At 48.1% G+C, this 25,320-nt stretch overlaps 1 protein-coding gene across 1 annotated transcript; it reads right to left on the bottom strand.

Moving 5' to 3' along the window:
* Positions 1 to 22,050: 22,050 nt before the first annotated feature.
* On the bottom strand, positions 22,051 to 24,887 carry LOC104043087 (galanin receptor type 1). The gene is made up of 2 exons (XM_064461223.1): positions 24,760 to 24,887; positions 22,051 to 24,291 (listed from the first exon to the last, which is right to left on the bottom strand). The coding sequence occupies exon 2, from the start codon at positions 24,196 to 24,198 to the stop codon at positions 22,870 to 22,872; it is 1,329 nt and encodes a 442-aa protein (XP_064317293.1). The 5' UTR covers positions 24,199 to 24,291; positions 24,760 to 24,887; the 3' UTR covers positions 22,051 to 22,869.
* Positions 24,888 to 25,320: the final 433 nt, after the last annotated feature.

Here is a 25,320-nt window from a genome sequence, read left to right as displayed (position 1 = left end):
GTAGGATCCTTCCTTGGCCCTTCTATAGCCCTGTGTAGTACTGGGAGTCGAGAGCAGTGGCAGGAGGAATCCCATCAGGATGGAGTTAATATGCTGGTGAAGGACCAACATGGGGGCAAGGCCTTAGAGGCAACCTGTTTTTTCTCTCACCTTGTGATCTTCCTTCTGAGAGTTAGGCACAACATATTTGCCTCTGAGATCTCATTTGGTGCCTTCTCAGTCAAAATAAGGAAACTACACGTGTTTGGCTTGACCCTGGCAAGGCATTTCTGAGGCCATTGTGCTACTGCAGCTCACTGCCCCGCAGCTGCAAGGCTTGACAGCGTGGCGCCGAGACATCGCTCTTCTCAGCCCTTTTTAGACAGTTACCCAAAGATAGCATGAGCTGGATTTGGATTTGTTTTTCTTCTTTTCTTGTTCGGTCAAAAGCAACAGGGGATATTTCCCCCCTGAAAGAACAGCAGTGTTTGGTTTCAGAAAGGATGAGGTCAAGAAAAGGCAGGAAAAGGCTGTCTCATTGTGTTTTTGGTTACTCGATTGCTTTTTTGCACCTGCACCAGACTTCCACTGGTGAGAACTGGAGTTTTGCTGGGCTCCCAGAACAGCGCTGTCAGTGAGGAAACATCTTCCAGCCCCCAGACGCGTCCTGTGTTTTCCTTCTCACTCTGTCATCACTTTATGGAGTAAAATCCCGAGCTCACGTCAATCCCTCCAAAGTCTCTGGGGCAGCTCCGAGTGGGCGGCTGTGTCTGCAGAGCCCACCGTAGCACCAGGCAGGCACCGGCTCTGTCCCAAAGGATGGATGGAGCTGAAATTAGCTCCTCAGAACGATTTTTCTGGCTTGGAGCTGTATCACAGCTATACCATTTCCATTCTGCAGTTAGCCTGGAGAGGGTTTTTGCTCGTGTGCTGTAAAACTGCCTTTAGGATCAGGGCATTGACACAAGCAACTGGGATTGAATTTAAGGGAAAGCAAAGCTGTGTTGTCTTCAACAAATGCAACCACCACCTGACATACAACTTCCGTGCCTTCCTAAACACACTATGGCATGAAAGGGGAAGAAAAACCCAGGATAGCTGTGTCAAGGCTTTGGGCGTCTTGACTCATGTCAATGGGACTTCATTCCCCATGTCTGGGAAAATCCTAGTTTTATGCTTTTTGTTTCTTAATACAAGCAGAACAGAAAAGAGCTGGGGCAAGGGATGGAGAGTGATTTTCCCTTCCCCCCCTGCCAGGGACACAGAGGAGATCAGCACATGTGCAAGGTCTCAGGCCAGGCTGCAGAGGAGGTCAGCTCTGGGACTTGTGCCACTACACCAGCCCCAGCCCCTGAGGGCTGCTGCTTTCTGAAGGGCAGGCAGGGCAGTTGGATGCCATAACAGCAACCTGGTTTTCTTCCTGCGCCACACAGGCTTATCAGGAGTTTGGGCTGGAAGGCTGCAAGGCTTTTAACACTGACATGTACACAGCCATCCACCCTTGTGTTCCCAGCTGTCGTCAGGCTGGGAGAGTGGTAAACACCAGCAGCGAAGGGGTTAATGGCTAGGTGATTTTAAGGGCTCTGTTCCCAGTAGGGACATATCTCCTGTTTTTCTCCAGTCAAGTTCTCTGCAAATAGAGACTTTGCAAAATGGGAACTTTAAGAATAAAAAAGAAGGAAGAATAAAAGAATTTAAGAATAAAAGATTTCTTTTAAGAAAAGAATAAAACTTTTAAGAATAAAAAAGGAGGAGGAGGAAAAAGAATTTGTAGGTCATGTTTCTGGGCTGTTTCAATAGCAGTTTAACAGAACAAACTCTGCATGTGTAAATGGATCGGAGCTGCCTTTGCTTCGCCTTTCCTGAGAGCAGAGAGCACCGGGAACGCGGCTGTATCCAAGGGATGGGGTATAGGACTAATAGGTTGAGGCAAAAGGTTTTCCATTCTTAGTTCTGCAATTGGGTCACGCTCTGATCTTCAGTGACTCACGTACGTGCTTGATGCCTCCAATTTTCCTGAGGTTACAACTACTTACTTGTTTTTAAGTATTCGGAAACACTCTTGGACCAGACGGATAGAGAGAATTACAGAAAACACGTTTTAGCTTAATGGCTACAACAATGAAATGGTTTGTTATTTGCTACCCCAGGCTGTGGTTACATGGCAAGTTCAGCGAACAGTTAGGTTACTGCTGCGGCGCCTGTAGGGAGGTACTGACCCCGTAAAAATCTTATTTTGGTGGACACCTTGTACAGAGGTTTTTATTTATGCTAGTTATCCTTAATCTAAATCATGTGTATTTGAAAGATTAGTGTCCTGCAATTGGATCCTTTCCTGTTGTGCTTTTCAGGGATGTGTGGTGTGTGCCTTATATTAGCTCCAGAGCACCGTACACAAGATTTTCTGCATGCAACAGTCTCTGGATTTTAATAACTTACTGGGCAGGTTGATGGTAAGTTGACATCTGTCTAGTCAGTCCTATTGGCACCTTCTTGGTTTTATTTTCACTTAGGAAACTGCAGTGTGAAACAGGCTTTTTTTCTGCCAAATATTTTTTTCCTAGGGTGTTGGGGTTTTTTTTCTTTTTCTGTTCCTGCTTTAACTTTGCCTGCTCTGCCTATTTTAAAGGATGAAGCAGACTAGCCCCTGTTCTCCTTCCCAGCTCCCACGCAGGCACCTTTTGAAGAGTACCACAACCTCAGTTTTGCAGTCTGTGCAGTCTGAGTGTGTTAGATACTCTGATCTCTAACACCAGCTATTAGGGTTGTGTTTAGTCTAGCAGCATTTGAGATTATATGTGAGCTGGTGGAGCTGGGAGAGGACTTTAGAGATGCTAGAGAAGAGAAGTTATTCCAAGAAACCGATATACTCTCAGGAGCCCCAGGGAAAGCAAAAGAGAGAATAGAAATAGGTTATCTAAAGCCCAGGCAAATAAAATATTCTTATTATAACTCCACAGGCACCGTGCCAGCTCTCTGTAAGCAATATTTCTCTTTGCATCTTGCTTTGCCAGTTAATAGGACATCTATTATTTCATGATTTCAGCAGGAAACAGCCTGAGTGATGACTTTGGTACCCAGCCCAGTGCTACTGTGCACTTTCCGAGCCCTGAATTGTGGAAATGCTTCCAGTCGGTCTCTGATCCTTCTCCAAATGTGTATGTGAATTGTCACTGCTGCTTGGTGACATTTTCTAGGGATGGCGGTTCTGCGACACACTCACTCAGCAGACAGCGCCCTCCGTGATGTACAGGGCCTTGCAAGGATGGAGGGTGGAGGCAGCTCCTCCTTCGCCATATCCCACTCCTCTCCCTGCCCTGCCTGAGGACCAGTTTTGCTGCTCCCTCAGGGACATTGGGGCAGCTGGAGGACAGAGCCACACACCACGAGCAGGATGTCCCCCAGTGCCCAGTTCTCTCTGCCAGACTATTTCAGCCACAGTTATATCCAGAAGCGTTGGCAGAAGCAGATAATTTTAAGCTGATACAATTTCTTTAATGTTTTTTTTCCAACATCATGATTTTGTAAACAAGTTTATTTACCCTTCCCGCCTGACTCTGGCATTATCCACACACAGACAGGGAAGGCAAACCAGAGTCTGAGCACAGTTATAGCTGCCTGCCCGGATGCTCCTAATGAATTGTTTGCAGACAAGCTTCAGACCTGCAATTACCCACAGAAATTATTCAGCAAATAGTTTTGAATAATGAATCCCTTTGAGAAATTTGAGTTGTTTTGCAGGCAGATTCCAGACAGAGAACATGCTCAGAAGTCGTAGCTTTTAACACATTTTCCCCTCTGTTTGCCAAGTTGTGGAGTTGGCATAGGATCCCTTCCTGATACCTTCACATAGGATTAAACCTCTCCACCAGACACGTGTGAGGCAGGCTGTGAGTGCCTGCTTGAGCGTCTCCTGCTGTGATAGAGCATTCTGTGCCTCCGTGTGCCCCCGACATCCCCTCCTTGATGGGTGTCTCAGTTGCTGCTTTTCCAGTCCAGCTTCCCTGGAATAAGGCAGCAGGGACGTCTTCACCTGTAGATGCTACTGGCAGTGCAGAGCATCAAGGAGTGGAGAGCTGGACCCCACCTGGTATCACCCCTTTTGGCTAATATTGCCTCCATGATCTGCAAAATCTGCACCTTAAATCGTCATGGTGCCTTTGAACAAAGGGGCTGTAGAAATGCAAAGAGTCAGGAGAGGTCTGGGTGAGAATTTGACATCCTGAGAGCTAAAAGAGGAGGACAAAGCAGCTTGTGAGGTCAAGTTTCTGTAGGTTCGTTCCATCTCCCGCCTGCCAGACAGTGAAGCACCGTGTGTGATGTTTTATAGCTGGGGGATGGAGAGCTTTTGACAGGGAAGGCAGAAATGACTGACACCACTTTGCGAGCTGAGGCTGCTTGGTCCTTGAGTCCCATCAAGGGGCTGATTGCTGTGGAATAAGAAGATGGCACTTGCCAGCAGGGAAACATGAGGACACGGAGCTGAGGACCTGGCTTTGTTTTGGGCAAGTGGCTTTTAGTCACCTGCTCTGGACCCTGCAACTGGCCAAAGCAGTGGATGCTATTAGAAGGGACGGGGCAGAACCTGGTAAGCACACTGGTAAGTGAAGGACATGGGTCCTGGGGTGAAGAGAAGGGTTCAGCCTGGTGGCACAGTAACCTGATGGTTAAATATTGGGGTCCGTCACTCACATGGTCCTAAATCTTCTGTATATGCTTTTACAGACCAGGGAAAGGCTCTGGCACCAAAGGGGAGAGGAGAGGTGATTCCCACCAAGAGATCTGCTCAAGCCTGGTTGGGAAATGCATCTGGGGTAAGGCTCGGAGTGTGGTTCAGATGACCCCCCTGCGCATGCAACAAGGAGCAGCAGGAATCTCCCCTTCATGAAAAAAACGCTGCAGGGTCAGGCTGCATGGGTCCCCCCGTAGGGCTGGGGACCCCTCAGGACGAAGAAGAAAGATTTGGGACGTTGTGATGGGTGTCCTCTCCTCCACACATGGTCCTGTCCCCCACAGTCGAGGGACGGGGGTCCGTAAAAACTGAGATGGCATTGCCGCAACAACAGGGTTTGTGTATCCTCACTCAGCACCTTGCAGGACAGATCTCCAGGTTATCCTCCACTTACCCGTGAGCTCCCATTGACCCAAGGCTGGTTTCCAGCCCCTCCAGGGATCTGCCGTAATGAACACAGCAGCTGCACTTTTTGCACCCCAGAGGGATGTGGAAGGAGGAGAGGGGAAAGTCACGGTTGGCATGGAGAGGTGTGGGGGAACCATGCTGCCAAAACAGTCCATCCTTCATTCTGAAGTTGCTAAAGAGAGATGCCAGTGGTGCTGCCCATGCAGAAGGTTTGCAGACATCCGTGGACCGTGTGCTGCATGTTTGCTTGTCCCACGCCTGCCAAACAAGCCAGCGTATCTTTGTAACTAGATAGGCTCTGCTCTAATCGGGCACTGTTGTTTCCATATTTGGAGCACCATGGCCACAATCTGTCAGTGGGAGAACAGCGGTGAAGGAAACAGCTTTAGACACTCGTACGCAAATACCTCTGCCTGAAGGTAGGATGGGAATACAAATTAACTCGTGTCTCTGTTGGGCTCTATGCATTTAGATTTTCAAATTCTGCATTTTCAGCTGCGTTTGAAAAACACCCCAAAGCTCCCACAGCCCCTGTGGAAGGGGCCGAGATGGGAAATTCCCTTTCTCAGGATGTTTTGCCACCTAGTGCCCAGCTGGGAAATCTTAGCCAGCAGCCTGCTGCAGGCAAGGCTGGGTCCTTGTGGAGGCAAAAGCATCAGGATGACTTTTTTGTGAGGACAAGGTGATGCAGGAGCCTAGATTTAGGGACTTCTATGAGTGAGACTCATTGGTGGCCAACAGCACTTATTGGTATCTCTCTTCTGACAGTAGACCTCAAAATCTTAAATTGTTCCACTGCTGTCATTCCTGTGCATCTTGGAAAAGGTGGTTGTGAAGAAAGAAGAGGAGTAAATACCTTCTGACCTGGGGGATGAGTATCACAAAGGACGGTAGAGTTGGATGTGAAGAGAAATGGCAGGAAGAACAGGGTGACCTGGGAGAACATCAGGCAAGAAAACAAGTTGCACCAGTCACGGGTCTGCATCTGTCTTGGTTCCCTCATCCTTTAGACAGCAGCTCGCTCCTGCTGTCCAGGTGTTTTGTAGATCTGGAGCTGATGGTGGGACTGAAGCTCTGAAGAGGAAGCCCTCTGCCTTGTTTTCAGCTGCCCAAGAATATGTTTCACTGCTGTTCCTCTGCTGCTGAGGAGATGCTTGAAGAGATACTGGTGATGGATGAGACCTGTCTGTGCGTAGCAGGCAGGAGGTTTGTCAAGCAAGGGAGAACAACGGCACTACTGACCCAGACAGATGCAATACCAGAGCAAACTCCCTGTCTGCACAGAAGGCAAATAATATCTGGGAAGCCAGACCTATGATGGTTTCTCTCTCTCTTATTTGTATGACAGTTTGCAGATGATGGAGAAATGCCTTGTTGGTGGAGAAGGGTGAGAAGGCAGACGGCAGAGATGGAGCTGAAGAATCACAGGTAAGCAAAGCCTGCCAGAGCATCCTGATTGTCCATTAGTCAATGTGTCAGCTCCCTCACTTGCCACGTCTCGTATAGACAGGGCACAAGCAGCACATACAGCCATTTCTGGCATCAGGATTTGGCATCTCTCACCATTGCCAGGTTTCACTGGGAAAGGGGGACTTGGAGAGCCACTGTCAGAGGTGAATTCCTGCTGCTATGAGATGCAGCCTTAAAATGGCACTTGGAAACTGCTGGGGAACAAACGTCACAAAGCCTGAGTGATGGCGTGGTGCTTTTCCTAGCCAGGAGCTGATTTAGGAGAGAAAGCCCTGTCCTAAAGAAGCCTCCCACAGGCTTCCCACCTGCATCTGGAGGATGCTCCTGGAGAGACAGGCACCCCGGGTAGGTGCTTTCCCATCTGGGGGACCAGTCTGCCCAACTCCGGCATTAGCTAGCATCCTCCTGGCATTGAGTGCTGCGGATGGGTCAACAGCAAGGATGGGCAATTGCGTTCATGTCCTTCTGCCACTTTGTATTTGCACGGCCAAGTAGTCTGGTGCTGCCTGCATCTGATATGACCAAACGCTTTGTGCTTACAAGGATCAGATTTTCAAAGCTATTAGCCTCCTAAATATGCCAATAGGTGACTAATGGCTCCTAAGTGGACTATGTTCTAACAAACCTGAGATGTACAAAGGGGGTGAGAAAAGACAGGAGAAGGCTCAGGGCTTTGTATCATTTTAATAAAAGCTGTGACTCTCAAGTGTTTTGAAAGAATATGTTTAATGTCTAATGTTCATTTCTAATGAAAAGAAAAACCTGAAAGGAGTACCTGAAATATTTCAATTACTTTATTGATTGGTATTGTAAAGTATATGTTACTAAACAGTGTTCTGTTGTGGTTCTACAGCAACTGATAAAAAAGCATCCTTGGCAAGTGTTTTCACAAGTCCCTTGTTTGTATTCCTCCAGTTTGCAAAATGCGGCTCTGTAGAGTTCGGCTTACTCCATCTATTTATCTTAAAAGCAAAGTACCAAAATATCACTGTAGCAGATGCATGAATTGTCTCAAGTAGTATCCTTCTGATGATCTTAAAAATGGAAATAAAAGGTTGCGAAACATAGTCATCACCAACGGCTGGAACAAAAATAGAACCATCGCTACATGCTTTTTTTAAAAATTATTTTGCAAGCTTAAAGGTCATATAAAATCCAGTGTTGCTGTTTGCTTTATAAGCTCAGGTATCAGAGGAGTCTAGTTCAGCGCAGAGATAAGGCCTTTCTCCTCATAAATTATAATGATTACATCATAAATATAAGTAACAAAATCCATGTCTCTGACCTGTGAGAGACACCGAGCTGGTGCTTGAGGAGGAAGCTACAGTTCAAAATTACCATGAAGTCACCAGAAAATCTTTTCCAAGCTGCTTTTATCTCCAGCTGGGAAATGTGGTGAAATCTAGACTTCCCTCACACCTTGCAAAATTGGTATTTTTGTATATACCTATGAATAAGTTAAGTTCCACTTATATGGAATAAAGATGCCAGCATCTCCTTGAGTCATCGTAAAGAAAATTAACAACTTGTAAACCGTTTCATCAAAAATTCCTGTAGAAATCCCCTTTTTCTTCCTGTAGACACGGTGCTGTAGTCTTGATGCAAGCTGGCATGGAATGCAGGGCAGTGATTCTGCTGAGGCATCAACTAGATTTCAAAGCTGAATTCTAAAAAAAGAAAAACCAACCCTCTCAATTTGTCTATCTGACATATGTTACAGAAGCATGGCAATTAAATTTAATGGCCTTTCTTTGTAGAGTCCAGAGTCTCAGTAATTTTAATGCTGGTTTCTTTTCAAGCTGATTTTTTAAAATTTGACATTACTTTTTAAACTGGGATGCTTACGGAATGGCTGCGTGGTGCAATTCAGGGATGGGCTGTTTCCTGCAGAGCTGGAACAAGACAAAATATGATGAACATCATTTCAGATATCCCAATATTCACTCCCAGGACACTGGAGTGTCTCTAGGGCACAGTGACATGCCCAACCGTCATGGAGAGCTGGGTGACAAAAGTACTAATAGCTTCCCAGTAGGTCTAACGAGGTATCACATTATGGCAGCAGACCTAGGAAAAAGCATGAGTTCCTATTGATTTCATCTTAAGGATCTCTGGACCAACTACGTCAGGGAGAAGTTTATTACTTTTTCAAGAGCCACAGAATCATGCGATGGTGGAGATTAAATCCAGATATCAAATTTTCCAGGCATAATACCTGAAAGCATCCTTGTAAAAACTTGGATTAGTGTTAAGCAATTTCACAGAGGACAATACCAAACTGGCATCTTCTTGTTACAGTTGCTTATAACTTTATCTTATTCAGTGACTAGCACAGTACATAATTCTCTAGGAGCAAGGTGCAAGCTTTTGGGAAATCTTTATATAGTCTATGGAACATGGAAGGAAAAGATTAAGGATGTGCATTCTTTATAAGGATACTGTAGGGTCTACTCCAGTTGAAGGAAGCTGCCTTTGAAGAGAGCAGAGATGAAGTCCATGCCCTGCAGAGCTGGAGTGCCTGGGCAATCAGGGCTTGGGAGGAGGACTTTTGCTGGAGATCCATGCTGACCGTGGGGATGTGGGGCAGCAAGGGCATCGGAGGCCACCTCCATGACATGGTGCTTTCATGCTTGCCAAAGATAGGCCTGAAGCCACCAAAGATCACAAGGATTAGGCATATTGGAAGCCGAACACATCAACTGAGGGTGAGTCCAGCAGGGAGGCCCTTATGAAGGTGTTGTATTTGCTGTGTGCTTTAATTTAAATTCTTCTGAATTGGCTCCACCCCCTTTCCACTGTGTGGATTGAAAGAGAGCTAGTTCAAAAGCAGTTACTCAACATTTCTGTTGGATGTTCTCTTAGGTTTATATTTCTTGGATGTAGGAGAAATGCACACAGAGTGTTCCTGTCTGAAAGCTAGCATGTGGTTCACATGCTCTCACCAGGAAGAGCACTGTTTGAAGCCTACAGAAAGAAAGAGCCTGTGGAATAGGGTCTCTCACCTGTTTGCACGATGGTAGGGGAGACTCTGTGAGATGGAACCAATAGCTCTTCTGGATTTTGCAGATGCTTTTGTGCATCCTGCGTGTCGACAGTCCCGTGTTACAGCCTGACCCGGTTCTGCATTTCCCGAGACATCGTTTGCTTGTGCCCGTAGGGTACAGCAAACGACTCAGATTTCAATTCCTCCATTTCTCAGCTGTTTCTGTTGACTCCCAGTAGATGGTGCCACCATGTAGCACATTTGTTTGAGCGGTTTCTTATCGGAGGCTTTTTATGTTTCCTTCAAGAACTGCAGATATCTTACTATCCAGCAGAATTCTTTCCTTCCCCCCCATGAAGAGTTTTTTCCCCTGTCTTGAATATTACCCCAGAAAGCATTTATGCTTTTACATTTTCCCTATTTTCCTTATGCAATCTATTTAGCATATTTTTTTCAATACAAATATTTGGAAAAAAAACCCCAAATTGTGATCATTCATGTTTGAATTGATATAATTTCCTTGGATTTTCATGTTTTTTGAGTAGAAGTCAGATGGAGGTCAGATTTTGTATTGGGCCAGAATCTAGTGTTAGAAAAACGCTATGAAGCAAGTGGTTTTGGAGAAGAAATGTTGCGAGTGCTCAGCATCCTCGGTCATATGTTGAGGAGAGTCTTAGCTCTCCATTCAGACTCCTCAGCAGCATGTTTGCAAGCGCTGAGAGATCCACCGTTAAGTTTTACCTCTGGCCAGGCTGGAAGTAATAGTAGCTAATTTCTTGTAACCAGAGCTGACAGCAAAGAAACAAATGGTGCTCTCCATTTCTGGCTTAGATGTCTTCCGCTGCATCAGCCCTAAAATGGGAATAGTTTCTGTGTAGCACAAATGATTTGTTAATTCAGGCTGTGAACCTGTCTGCAAAAGCCAGAAAAAACCAAAAAGGATACAAGAGAAGGCTTCCCTGTGGCCAAAATGCAATACACAGTTCTTGATCCTTTGTTCTCTTTTTTTTTTTTTTTTTTGGAAGCTTCACCTGTGGAGCATTTGGTTTTCTGGGTCCCAAAGCATGGCTTTCCTTTAGCAGGCTGTTTAAATATTTACCTTCTCTGTCCTTCCCATCCCACCATACTTCAAAAGGGAGAAGGGAACATTTATCCATGTGCAGACTGGAAGATGCTTTGTCTGAGCAAGTAACAAATATTTGCAGTTGAATAAAGACTGGAGCTTTCGGTCTTTGGGAACATGTATTTCAGCTTCAATTTGGAACAGGTGATGAGGTGATTACTAAACCCTGGTTGCCATGGGGAAGGGAGGAGGGTTATTGCTTTTTGATTGAAGAAACTGAGAGGTACCTACAGTAGTAACTTATTGCTAATACACACTCAAGGTGCACTTGGCATCAATACATCTTATGGGGAGCAGCAGTCAGTCTCACTAGCATCTAAGGAGTCAGCTTCAGCAACATTAGTTATCAATGCTGAAGGTCAGTTTTCATGACTGGCCATTCCTTGTATTGTCCCTTGAATTTCATGCAACAGTGGGAGTGATTCCCGCAAGGGCAGTTGATTGAATTTGTGAGCGGTCTGAGGGTACTCGCAAATCAAGCAGACAGCCGGACACCTACAAACCAGCACTTTGGCGGCGCACAGCATTGGTACGAAATGGAAACTGGAGGCTGAGGGCTTCTTAATAAGTCAGATTATCGACCCAGTGTGCTGGGAATTAACTCCTGCCTTAGAGTTCAAAGAGCTTAGAAGGAAAGCTGTACGCTGTTGAGGCTGTTCATGGGGTTGTAAAGATGCCCCAGCTGAGCAGTATGTGTTGGAGGGTTTGTGTCTGTGTTTTGGTGCTTGGAGCACAAGGAAGAGGCTGGCTCCTTGGTTAGATACTCCAGGCCTGACTCTTCCCACCCTGGGATAAAGCTGCAGCAATCCCTCCCCAGGAAAAACAGAAAGGCAAGGGGAGTATGAGAAGGGAGCAGGACTCACATGTAGCAGAGGTCATTTTCCACCACTTTGTCGATTGTTTAGAGAGAGAGCCCAGGGGCTCCACAGCTGCTGGAGGCTGTGAGACAGTCTGCCACCATCTCATGGCTCTCAGGGAGGCATCCTGACACTGGTGCCTTGCCGGGGCAGAGCTCAGTTTGTGAAAGCCGCACCAGACTCTGGCCGAGACGGGGCTAAGCACATCTTCAAGGGCCTGAGAGTGATGGAGGGACTGGAGCAGGTAGCTGCTGCTCTATCTGGTGGTGCTGAGAAGCACTGAGGACCTTTGTCTTTTCCTACCCCACTCTTCTGCAGAGCATGGCTCAGGGCTGCTCTTGGTGTCTTGTTTCTCTCTGAAAATGGGAATTGTTTTGGGTGCAACTATTGAAATGCAAATGTGAAATATATGAAAATATGGGCTAGCTCCTGCCTTTACTGGTTGTCCCCTCAGTATTTCTGGGGGACTCCTATGCTACACACAGGTAACAAGCCAGCCTGTTTGCCCTGGGTCACTCTGGGTTTTCCACCTTGCTCTTTTTCTCTGCTTAGTGCTTCTCATGTTGGAAACAGCCCCCAAGTAGCCAGAGTCTTTCGAATGACACTTAATTCTCTTATAGTCATCCTTAATGATCAGACAGCGGTGGAGACACATCACCGTAATTGTGTTTGTCTCCTTCACTGGCTTTTCCTTGTAAATTTGTTCCTTGCATTTGTTTCTGCATGGCAGATGTGTTAATGGATGGGTAGTTTCAACGTGTTTATCTTTTGTGTGCTGTATATTTTGGATATAGAAGCAGTGAGAAGAGATAAGCACATAGAAACCACTTCTGCATTAATGCCAGTAATTCTGAGATTATAAATAAATATGAGATTTTTTCCGTGATTATGAGTATATTTTAATGTTTTGTTTAATGCATTGACTCTCTGAGGACAAGACAAGAGAATACTTCATTTGTATAATTTAAACAGCTAGCAATAAAAATAGGAGCAAAGAAAGGACAAGTTAAATAACCATGCTTTCAAATGTATGCAGATAGTATTTGAGGACCCAGTCCTTGCAACGGAGTCTGTACAGCTCCAGGCTGTCCTTTCCTGTGCTGAAGCCTTGGGCTGTGGAGCCTGCAGAACCAGGCTCCCGGCATCTCCGCGGGGATGGCAGGACTGAGGGAAGGTCAAGTCCCAGCTCATGCAGTGGTACAAGGGAGGCATGAGGAGAGTTGCTTGGCGTTTTCCATTTGAGGGGCCCATGGAAAGAACAGCAGGGACTGCCAGAGCCAGTTGTCCTCTCCTTCCCCTGGGAGGATGACAGACCATCACCTACTAAAGGGAGAGGCATAGAGGTTAAGACAAATTCAGGTAGTCCCCATGTTGGCTATCTGGTTCTTGGAGCAGCCTCTCCTAGCAGTGGAGGTACAGACATGTGCTCACCAAAGGATACGTCATTTACGTTCTTTCTTGCTGCTTCACAATCTCAGCTCTTTTCAGCTTTGTATATGTCCAGCTCTTTGTTCAGGGTCACACTCCAGCATCTCACCCCTTTATTTGCAGATTTCTCTTATTCTAGTAGAGCATGCCAAGGAATAAAAAAAAATTAATGCTTAACTTTTCTCACAGTTGAGAAAGGACTTGGGAAAAAAAAAAACCAACAATAATCTATCAAAACATTTCCCATGGGCAAGGGCTGCTGGACCAAACACGCTTGGGCTTATCAGCAAAAATTAAACACTATTTTTCTCTTTCTCACTCATTTTGAGTCCTTCTCACCAGCAGAGCACATTTCTGCTCCCACAAGGCAGGATATGGGCCTTCATCGGAAAGGGCCGTGCCCTGAGGATTTCCACCAGTCACTTCCAGTTGCCAATGTGAGAACAGTCGATGGGTTATTGGCCATACTGCCATGCCACAAGAGCTGGCAGCTAGGAATGTCTCTGGTTGCCTGTCTGGTTTAGTGCTTTGATTAACAGCTTCAAGTCTGCAGATAAGAAATTTAAGGTCTTGGTCTCCAGTTGCATTGTACCCTTGCAGCCAACTGAACCTGGAGCGAGGAGCTTTCCCCGTGTCCCAGCAGCGTCTCTCTTGGTTCCCCTTGGCAGTGGGCGTGGAGGAAGGGGAGCTGCTCTGTTACTACCGTCCAGACCCCTGCACCCATCACTGCCCCCTATTTTACCAAGTTTCACTTTTTTGCTTCATGGAGCAAAAGATTCGGGAAAGAGTTGTTCGCTGTTGCTAGGAATTCTGGCTTCCAGTTCTGGCACCGTGCTTCACAGAAAAGCCTTGCTGTTTCCTTGACAATTTTGGCAGCTTTCTGGCTTCTGGGATGTCATGCCTGGACTTCAGGAAGGGAATTAGGGACACGAGATCAAGAAGAGTATTTTGTTATTTTACTTGCTAGCAAAGACTTTCCCACCCTACACAGTCTTTCTGCACTGTGCTTCTGGCTGCAGACATGTGGCTGCTGTGGATGTATTTTTCTTCTGGGACATGTGTCTGTGTAGATCCATTTCATTCTCCTGCAGTCGGTCCTGTGTGACATATTGGTTAAGCCATGAATTTCCGTTCACAGCCTGTGGTCACACAGATACTCGCTGATTTTTGGAGGGACCAGGGTGTTTTGAACTCGATATGCCTATGCTATTATTGGCTGGGAATTATGTGTAAATATTCCTTATTTCTGAAGTATACAGGAAAAGCCTGTATAGATGTAAACGTGCGTATTCTTCATTATCTTCCTTTTCACTGCAAGAGGCTGCACATCATCAGGCTGCTGCATTGTTCCCGGCAAATGGCAGCCTCAGAAGGGGCTTAACACCCCTTGCAGCAAATTGCTGGAGGACTCCCTGGAGGATACAGCTGCCCATTTTAGCCCCGAGGGTCTGTGTGGAACAAGCAAATGGCTGAAAAATATGCAACCTTGAGACCTGAAGGTAACCTGAAAACATTAGTGAGATTTTCACCTTTCTTCAGGGAGAAACATGAATACATTGCAGCTCAGACCTCTTGGAAAGATCTAATGTGGTATTTATTTCAGATATAAATTTGACTATATAAAAATGACACCTTTGTACTCAGCCTCATGTCGGTTTCAGCTCTGACTTGTAAATTAGGAATAGATCCATTAAGTCGATGGAATTACAGCAGCTAATGTGACAGCAGCCTCACCTTGACAGTATTTCATTCACTCAGAATCAGTGAAACTCTGCTGAAGTTAACAGTGGTGGAGAGGGAATGAAAGAGAAGCAGGATCTGCATGTCTTCAGGCAGCAGATAACCTGTGCACACTCCTGCCACATCGAAGGCAGCATCCCCACCACCTCGCCGGGCACTCGGGAACCGTGCTGAAGTGATGGCATCAACCATGTTTTTGCACAAAGTCTTGATCATGCTTTCACATTGCTGCATGGGTGGACCTCTGCATCTCCTCCCTGATGTGCTGGGGTCATCACGTGCACCTCATGGGGCTGCTTGTCCCACCCCAGCCTGTTTCTCCTCACGCTTGCAGAGGAGCAGACTGCGGCTTTGCCCCTGCCATGAGGGTTTAGGAGGAGGATTTTTGATGCTTTTGCTGTTGCATATCCTTTTCTTGATGTATTCCTGCCAGAGTCTGTGTTAGGTCATTAGCTTTTGAAGGAGAACATCTCAGCCTTTGTGGAGACTTTATGAGTCAGCCTATTCTGAATACTCATCTGTACTGTCAGGCTGTGTAGGAACTTCTTGTTTTATCCTGTGCTACCCAGAGACCAAAAGAACAGTCTAAAAAAGCAGAAGCGCTGGATGGAGCCTTAGAAAATCCGGGTTCAGTTCTGAGCTGAGGGAGGCAATTAGAGAGCTTACTGAGTCACAGCCATTCAGCGCTCAAGCTGGCATCTCGGGTGCAGGTACCACTTACCTGCTGCTGGTTGTGCACGTTCGTGCTGGATACGGTCTTCTCCAGGCACGTGGCTTTGTGAGATCCTTGGGCTGCCTCTGGTAATGATTACTGCAGATTTAATAGTGTTATTAGTTTAGCCAGTCAGACCTTTATCAGAAGAGATTAGCAGGTGCATGAGAGCTTTAATATCCTTGGCAGCTCTATTTCTTCCCAGGTAATTGCCTTAAGATGGTTTTATTTCACTGTCTGGATTTTCTTTCATGCCCCTTTTTACTCTTTAGCTTGTTCCCTGAATATTTTGCCACATTTTCCTTCCTCACACCAAGAAATAACAGCTCATGACTTGTAAGCACCAGGTAATGGGATACCTCTGCCTAAAGACTTATTCATACAGCTCTTCAGTTCAGCAGCTCCATTCTCATGGTGAATGGCTGGGGAGAGGAAAGCAGGGGTTGACTGAAAACACCTCAAGTGGAAAATGAAGAAAGGCAAAGACTATGCGGCACCTGGGGTAGCAGCACACCCATGCAGCCGCCCGGAGTTGCTAGAGCATCACCAGCTCACAGTTGGAGGGTCCTCATGGCCACTCTCTGCAAGCTCAGCCTCACTGCAGTGATTAGAAATGCGAATAGTTCAGTCCCTCCAGCCTGCACCATCCCCAGGCTGTGACCAAGCCTGTTTCATGGAGTTTGGGAACCAGCCTGGGAATCCTCGCTGGTGGCTCTGCTGAGGACATGGTCTACGGCGTTTGGAGGTGCAGAGCTGGGAGACTCGGCTTGCCAGGCACCGAAAAGCCACCTCCTGCAGAGACGGGGAAGGCTGAGCTGACAGGCAGATGGGACAGCAAGAGCCTGGCTGTCAGCCGTGCTGGCTCCTCGCTTCTCTGCAGATTGGACCCAGAGAGCCTGGCAGAGTCCGGCGGCTGGGAAGTGCATGGCTGATTAAGGAATGATTAAAGTTTGGTGATTTTATCCTATAGTGCACACAGGATTTTGTGCTCCACGGTATCTGCCTGTTATCGCAAAAACTCACAGAGGCTGGAGTAAGGCATACGGGGACAAGCTGTTAATTCCTGGATCTTTCAGGTACAGAAATATTTCATACATATTTTAAAAAATAAAGTCGTCTTTGATAATTTCCCCCCAAGTCTGCAACATAAACCAGCTGTCTTAGTCAGGGTGCAATGAGGTAAGAGGGAGAAGGTTGGGCATACAAACCATTTAAAATCAAAGGTCACATTGCAGCTCCATGAGACTTCTCCCTTCCCTGTGCCGTGAGGATAATCACAAGGTAATCAGTGCCCCCTGCTCCGGCAGTCCTGAGCTAGCTCTTTACCAGTGTGCTCCAGGCACTAGTTTCTTCAGGGGGTTTCTTGCAATCAGCAAGAGACACCAAACAGGAAGACTCTGGTGTAGATCCCTCTCTTGAAAAAATGTTTTCTGCAAGTGCTGGATCCATCTTTGCTGCTGAAATATTTTAAAATTATTAATTAAGTAATATATTAATAAAATAATTAAATTATATGACTGCGTCACAACCTTTAGTGAGGGGGTACCCTTGTAAGGTGGAAAGCAGCATCCTTCCCTCTCCAGATCAGACACTTGTGTTGGTGTGGCTCCTCCTCTGCCCCAGAGCAGGTTTTCCCAATTAATTCAAGCTAAGAATGAAAAAAATCCCTAAATCAGGGCAGCAGGAGCCTCCATCGTGGGCTGGCAGGGAAGCTTGGGGGTATGCAGTTGCACGAGGCTGCATTGATTTTCCATCTGCATTGTGTCAGCTCTGAGTCCTGGGACTTTGCCTAAAGATATTTAGCAGGCAGAGGAAGCAACCTCTGCAATTCCTGTGTCCCTGGGGCTGACCTAGCAGCAGTCATTCATTCCCAGAAAGTCTGGGAAAGTCTTATGTGTTCCCCATATATGCCAGGTGAGCAGTACTTTCCTGGAGGCTGACTCTTCCCTGGAGGGCTCCAGCGATCTCTTCAGTAGTACCTGCTCTTTCATTAGTTCTTCCAGCAGCCTCTGTGATTTATTTTTATGCTGAATATAATCACAAAGGTAAACTGAGCTGCACTGAGTTTTCCTAGAAAATTCACAGATAATTCTCTGGTTCTTTACAATAAGGACATCACAATGTGCTGGAAACCCAGGCAATTCCTGTGTTCTTCCTGTTCGTTTAGATATTTTGTGTCAGGAGAGCTCAGGTGTTTGTGTATGGGATGTGCTGTGGTGGGAGGAGTGTAGGAGGAGACACAGGAACTGTGCTGGAGACTGCTGATGTTGCAGATGACTCACCAGCCAGCTTCCATCCTAGTTTGAATCCCAGCATCGATAAGTCTAACATGTAAAATACCAATGGGCAGGACTTACCGCTTGGAGGACTTGATGAAATTCCACAAAAGCAAGTGCAAGGTCCTGCCCCTGGGGAGGAACAACCCCATGCACCAGTACATATTGGGGGCTGACCTGCTGGAAAGCAGCTCTGTTGAGAAGTACCTGGGAGTGCTGGGGGACAGCAAGGTGACCCTGAGCCAAAAATGTGCCCTTGTGGCCAAGAAGGCCAACAGTATCCTGGGCTTCATTAAAAGGCGTGTGGCCAGCAGATGGAGGGAGGTTATCCTCCCCCTCCACTCTGCCCTAGTGAGGCCACATTTGGAGTATTGTGTCCAGTTTTGGGCCCCCAGTTTAAGAAGGATGCAGAACTCCTTGAGCAAGTCCAGCGCAGAGCTACCAAGATGATCAGGGGACTGGAGCATCTCCCTTATGAAGAAAGGCTGAGAGACCTGGGCTTGTTCAGCCTGGAGAAGAGAAGACTGAGGGGGGATCTTAATATTTACAAATATCTAAAGGGTGGGTGTCAGGAGGATGGGACTGGACTCTTTTCAGTGATGCCCAGCGCCAGGCCAAGGGGCAACGGGCACAAGCTGGAACACGGGAAGTTCCACCTGAACATGAGGACAAACCCCTTCCCTGTGCGGGTGCCAGAGCAGGGGCACAGGCTGCCCAGAGAGGCTGTGGGGTCCCTTCCCTGGAGACATTCACCCCCCGCCTGGACGCGGCCCTGTGCCCCTGCTCTGGGGGTGCCTGCTCCAGCAGGGGGTTGGATGAGATGATCTCCAGAGGGCCCTTCCAACCCCCACTGATCTGTGATTCTGTGACATTCTTCTTTCTGGGGTGCTCAAGGTTGCTGCAGTGAAGGTGCTGACCCATCCAGAGAGCTGATGAATATTAAAAGAGGGACAGACCTGTTATTTCTGTTGTGTTGCCCTGGAGTGGGCACCGTGCACCATCCGCTGGGACTCCTCAGCTCACGCTCTGCAAGTGACTGAGTGAGCATTTCTCAGCCTGCGCTGCGTCAGCGTTAACGTGGCCTATCTCCAGATGACTGCGTCCTGCAAAGTCTTACTGTTGATCAAATTATGCCAGGTCTGAAATAATCACCTGCTTTCCTCTCACTCTTTAAAATAGGACTTAGACTAATTTGGAGCTTTTTTTTGTGTAGGGATGTAAGAACAAGAATACTGAATTGACCAAATGATGCTTGGTCCAGCAGCCTGCTCCCAAAGGTGCCCCGTAGCACACGTCCTGGGAAGGAGGAAAAGTGGAAATTATAGGTTATATACACAGTGCCCTCTAAGCCAAAAGCTGCAGCATTGTTTTAATAGCTCTTGATGGCCCTTTCTGCTGCAAACAGTCCAGTCTTCTCTTAAACCCTTTTTCTTGCTTTCAGCCCCCACCACTGTGAGCTCAGCTGCTGCTCATGGTATGAGACAAGGTGCTGCCTTGCACTTACACATGCTGTCTAACCATTTCACTGGCTTCCCTGAGTATTTTATTATAAGAAACAGTAATTCATCGTTCTCCATATGAGGGCTACATATCAGTCATGATTGTAAGTACCTCTATGACACCTTGTATGAAAGATTATCTCTTTTTTTCATCTCTCCAGTGGTTCACAGGCAGAAAATAAACCTGTAGCATCTTTGAGACAATATTGACAGCAAAAGAACAGATCATGGGATATTCCCAGAGAGAGTTACTGAACAGCAACTCTCTGTAAGTCCTTACTGCAGCAAAGGGATTTAAGTAAAGCTGTTTCAAATATCCTATTTTGGTAATGTGGTAAAATACCTGTATTGATTCAAATGGCAAAGCAGAGAAGAGAGACCTGTGAGGGTAAGAGTGAGACTGAGATGCATTAGCAGCATTACTGTGGGAAAACATTGTCCTCAGGACTTCTAAAATTCACATTTCCAGTCTGCCTGGGCACATTTAGAGAGAAACACATTTCCTCAATGACACGCTGAGTGCAAGATGTTTGGCTTGAGCTCCTTTGAGGAAACCATCTGTGTTCACCAGCCAGAGCCATGTCTGCTCCTGATTCCTCGAAGGGCCAGGAGTCCCGTGAATGCCTATGAAAATGCCTGGCATCTGAAACAAGGATCTTGTGTGGCATGGAGGACCCTCAGATGTCTTCCCAGACCTAAATATAAAGAGATGTTTTATCAGATAGGAGGGGAAAAAAGTCACTTTCCCAAATGCTGAGGTTTCACCTCACTCAGAGCCAGCGTGAGTCACCCAGGCACTGCTGTGTTACACAGACCTGCTCAGGTTAATAAAATCACTGCCAGACCCTGGGTGGCTCACGGGATGCTCTGTGGCTTTCACATTGACGTCACTGCTTCTCATTTACCCTTGGGTGACAGTGACCGAAATTCATTACTACCTGGCAGCCATCGGGTAAGCCGTGCAAAATAAATCAGCATTCTCGATCGCAAACAGGTGTCTGCAGCAAAAAAGGAGCCATTCAAATCAGCAGGGCAGGAAGGGATTTTCATCAGAGGAGTAAAGACATGAATGGGTTGTTAGAGTGAGGAGAATTTGCAGGCAAAGAGTGATAATGGTGAGAGGCAGAGGGATATTTTGCCATAGAAACAGTGGAAAAGTGGTTGGAGCGTGGGGGATAGGGAAAGAGAGCGACCCAGAGAGACAAAGAGGAGTTAAAGTGAGCAATTCGACTTTATTATAGGAAAACAGGAACACTGAATGAAACTGGAAAATACATTTAAAAGTGTGAAGAGGAGATGACCTTGCCCAGTGGAAATAACCCGTGCCACAGGGTATCTTGGCGGTCAGGAGCACTGTTGGGCTGGAGAAAGGCATGGGCATCTGCATCAGGATGGGAAGGCACAAGCATGTGCAGGAGAAACACACAGTCCCTGGTACTTCTGTCTCTGCGGAGGGTATGGAGGCTTTCAGGGTAGGACCCAGGCAACAGCTCATGGACCAAGGGAAAAAAAAGGGAATCTCCTGTAGGATACTTTAAAATGTGGATTTCTTGCATCTTTGATTGTGTCGTTTGATGCTGGCCATTTTCAGTGCTGGGCCACCACATGGGACAGAGCTGGTCTGGCACCTCCACAGTCTGTCCTTTGTGGTTTATTCAGGGCAGGATTAAATATGTCGGTCAGGGCAATGTAAGGAAGTTTCGGTATTGTCTCACATCTGGTCTGGGGGTGGAGGAATCTGCTCCCAGGACCTGGAGTCAACGGACATTCGGAGCAAGCTTTTAATGCTCCTCAGGCTGGTGCATTTTGCCAGCCCTAAAAAATATGCCTTGAAAGAGGAAATAAAATCTTCACAGGCTTTTCTCCACAGCTACTAAAAGATCAAGCAGTACACTCCTATATCACCTGCAAAAATGCAGATGTTCTCATCTCTCAGCACACATAAAAGCCATTTCTCACCCTAAGTAAATCTGGGTAGTTGTAATTTCCTTCTTGTTCACACAAAAAGAGAATACAAATTGCGGGTGGCACTACCTGTTCAGGAGGAATCTTTTGTTTTCCAGGCAGATCATTAGTAACATAAAATGTTATTGTGCAATCATTACAAAGGTGGGAATCCTGTTGGGTTGAATGGCTATTTCTTGTCTCAATTTTTTTGTTAGCAAAAACCTCCCTAGAAGGCAGGAGGATTTTATTTGAAACTTAGATTTCCAGAACATTATTCCCTTGTTCAGGAATGGAGAAAAAAAAAAAAAAAAAAAAAGAACAAGCTCCCAGTCATCAAAATCTGAATTCCATTAAATGCAAAATCCTCTCCCAGGAATCCTCTCCCAGGAAGGCTCTTGCATCCGTTCTGGGGCTTGCTAAGAGCGCCCTGCTGCGCTGGGTGCAGGTACACAAGTAACCAGGGCATGGGCTCTTCTGGCTTCAGGAGACGGTGTGCATCCCTCACACTTAGCACTGGGCAGGCACAGGGAAGGGGATGATCTCTAGTTTCATTCCAGCCTTTTGGGTCTTTGCTCTATTTATCAGACCTATTGCCTGGTCTGATGTATTTTCACTTTGAACTCTTTGGGAGAAAGGTTTCCTTATGACTACAGATCCAGTGCTCAGTGCAATAGAATTATCGAGCTTTAGTGGAGCCTTTCCATGCTAACATAATAAAAATACAAAATTTTTTAATCAAAGCCTCCATCCTTTAAAGGAGATGATGGAAGAAACAGGTTTTAACCTACTTCTGATCCTCAGGAAAAGCAAGCACTTTGATTCTCTCCTTCCCAGACAAATAGCATTACATTAGTTGAATCTGATTTTATTAGCTATAAACCACTTTCTATTTTTATTTTCACATGCCATTCACTTTGTTTGGTACAGACACAGCTGAACAAGAGCTGGTTTTTCAAGTGCAAATCATGTTAATAGACGCCTGGTGTTTTCCACTCCACCCGCAGGAACATAGCTGTAAGAAAGAGAGCTGATGCCCAAAGAGTCTTTTGCTACCGCATTTCCTAAATCACCTCCAAGGCCACATTATACCTTCTGAATTCCCAAATGTGGAGTGGTGGTGGTTGCTTTAGTACTTCTGGCACTGTTTCTTCACATCAGGAGAATTTATTTGCATGGAGGTGTGAAACAATACGATCAGACAATGAAATCTCTAGTGGTAAAGTGTGTGAAATTCTCTGCTACTATTACTTTCTATGATGATCTTTCTAGCATTTCTTCACTGCTTGCACCTACATCCGATGGATTTGGAGCAGAGAGTGCCTCTTATCGCTACTTTTCATCAGCAAAGGGTGAGCAGCAGCAAGCCGTCAAATTGTTGCTGTATCCACATGGCATCTCTGCATCCAGAGATGGAGCTATGGGGAGAGCTCCCTTGTTGGGAAATTGATCTATCTAATTATGTGACCGTTGACTGGGAAACAGGCTACACATCTAGGTGTCCCCAGTAAAAATCATTTCCCTTAAAACTTGATCTGTGTTAAAATATGTCATCTTTTTCTCTCGTGTTTTACTTCTTTCCCTGTCTCAGTCTTTTTGAACTGGTGGTGGGAGTGGTTAGAAGAAAGTTTTTTTCCATCATTAGAGTATCTGGTTCAGAAAGATCTCTAGAGTCGTTAAACGCAGATGAGGGTATGAGGTGCCCTTCCTGAGCAGAATTACAAGGAAGTGTTCTCACTGGAGACAGTGTTCAGAGGTGGATGCTGGCAGGAGTTCAAGCGTCCACACTTGTTCTTATGGCCGTGACCTCCCTGACATCTCCTGCCCATGGTGGGGGTGGCAGTGGGTCCTTTCCTTTCAGGCTCCATTGAACTCTGGTAAGAGAGCAGCTCTGGGACTGAGGAATGGGTTGTCCCTTCGGACAAAGAGAAGTTAAAGAGAGAGACCATTCTTTGGTGGTATTTGCTCTTCATTTCCTTGGCTGACCTGTAGAGGTTCCCAACAAAGCAATAGCATATAGGGTTGAGGCTGGAATTGGTGAGGCCAAGCCATTGGGCAAAAGGTCTGAGCTGCAGGATCCAAGGAGAAGGAGTTACATCCTGCAAGGATTTGGGGATGTTGAAATCAATCCAGATGTCCATCAGGTAGACAGGCAGCCAGGAGATTGCGAACAGCAGGACCAGGGCCACCACCATCTGCGCTACCTTCTTCCGGATCTTCAGCCTGGAGGCTGGCAGAGATCGGTTCAGGGCAGTGCTCTCCTTCAGCTGGCTGCTGCGGCTCCACAGCCGGCGCACCGTGAGGAAGCAGATGACCATGTTGAACAGGACTGGCAGGCAGTAGAGGGCACAGAAGAGCAGAAAGTTGTAGGCTTGCTTGAGCCTCTCCTGAGGCCAAATCTCCCTGCAGATGGAAAACACCAGAGGCAAACCCTCCACTACCCCAATCTCATCCCGTTTGTTCATGAAGATGAGGGGCATGCATATCCCTGAGGACAACAACCACACCACTAGGATGGTGCTAAGGATCCTCTTCTGGGTGAAGAAGGACCGAGCGTTGAGTGGATTGTGCACGCTGTAGTACCGGTTCACGCTGATGACGGTCAGGCTGAGGACGCTGGCAGAGACCGAAACAGCCTGGATGAAGGGCACTGCCCGGCAGAGGAAGTCCCCGTACACCCAGGCTTTGTAGATGAGGTTGCCCACCGTGATGGGCATGCAGACACACACCACCATGAGGTCGCACACCGCCAGGTTGATGAGGAGGCTGCGGGTGGCACTCAGGCTGGACACCCGACTCCGGCGCTTGCGGGTGAGCACCCTGATGGACATGATGTTGCCCACAAAGCCCACCACAAAGGACACCAGGTACATTGCCGTGAGGCTGATGGTGACGGGCTCCTTCACGAAGAGGAAGAGCATCTTCTCCAGTTCTTCCCAGCCCAGCTCCTGGCTCCCGTTCCAGAGCCCACCTTGGGTCTGGTTCTCCTCCTGCCAGAGCTGCAGAGGGCCGGGGGGGGCCCCGGGGGCGAGGGAGGAGGAATTCATGGCTGAGCCCCCCCGGGCACCCCGGGCTAACAGGGCAGAGTCTGCCGCGCTGCCCGCAGCGCTCCTGGCATGTTTATCTGGGACCAGCCACGCCTGCAAAAGAGGGTGCAGAGAGAAGGGGTGAGCGCGGGCTCCTGGCAATGTTTTCGCTTCTCGGGGATGATGCCGGGTCAGAAATGGCTCCTCAGCAACTTAGTTGAGAGGCGGCCGTGAGCGCTGGGGAGGGCGGGCTGGGCAGCGCGCCGCGGCTCCGCGGGCACCGGGCCGGGCCGGGGCGGCGGAGCCGGCGGAGCTCCGTGCCCGACCGCGGGGAGACGGCGCCTCCGGGCGGGGAGAGGGGAAAGGGGCCACGGTCCCCCCCTGCACCCCGGGAGAGCAGCCCCGGCCGCGGCCCGCCGCCGCTCCCCTCCCTCCCGGGAAAGTTGCGTGCCCCGCGGCCGCGCTGCCGGACCCCGGTCTCGGGCTGCCCCCAGACACCCCCCCCCCCCCCCCGCTCCCCCCCGCCCCTCCCCGGTTCCCCGGTTCTCCCCCGGTCCCGCGGCGCGGTGCGGCGGCACTCACCGGGCGGAGGGCGGGCAGCGCCGGGCCGGGCTCCTCCCGCCGGCGGCTCCGCCGTGTGCCGGCAGCGCAGGGACACGCACACACTCGCACCCACGCGCACCCACGCACCCACAGCACGGCGCGCCCGGCGCCCACCACCGCGCGCGGCTGCCACCCGCGCGGCCCCCGCGCACAGCGCGGCGCGCACACGCGTGCACACTCACACGGCGCTGCACACGCAGAGTCCCGCACACACGCACAGTCCTCTTCGCAGCGCTGTCCTACAACCCCCGGAACACACACACGCTCCCGCGTAGTCGCCCGCAGCCCTGGATCCGGGACCCCCGACAGACCCACACACACCACCCCCGTCCCTACACCCGCCCCAGCACACACGCACGGTTATAGACCCCCCGCTACACGCACCCACGCACTCTGAGCAGACTCCCCTTGCAGACACTTGGCTGCACGCACCTTCCTACAAGTGCCCTGCACCCCCCTCCCTCCCTTGCACCCCCCCACCTCCGCACACACAGAGGCACCCTGCGCATGCATGCACCACCCTCCTTCTGCACACCCACC

This window comes from Phalacrocorax carbo, chromosome 10, assembly GCF_963921805.1.
Source record: "Phalacrocorax carbo chromosome 10, bPhaCar2.1, whole genome shotgun sequence".
NCBI lineage: Eukaryota > Metazoa > Chordata > Aves > Suliformes > Phalacrocoracidae > Phalacrocorax > Phalacrocorax carbo.
The sequence above is the reverse complement of the archived record's forward strand: the minus strand, read 5'-3'. Positions and strand labels throughout refer to the sequence as shown.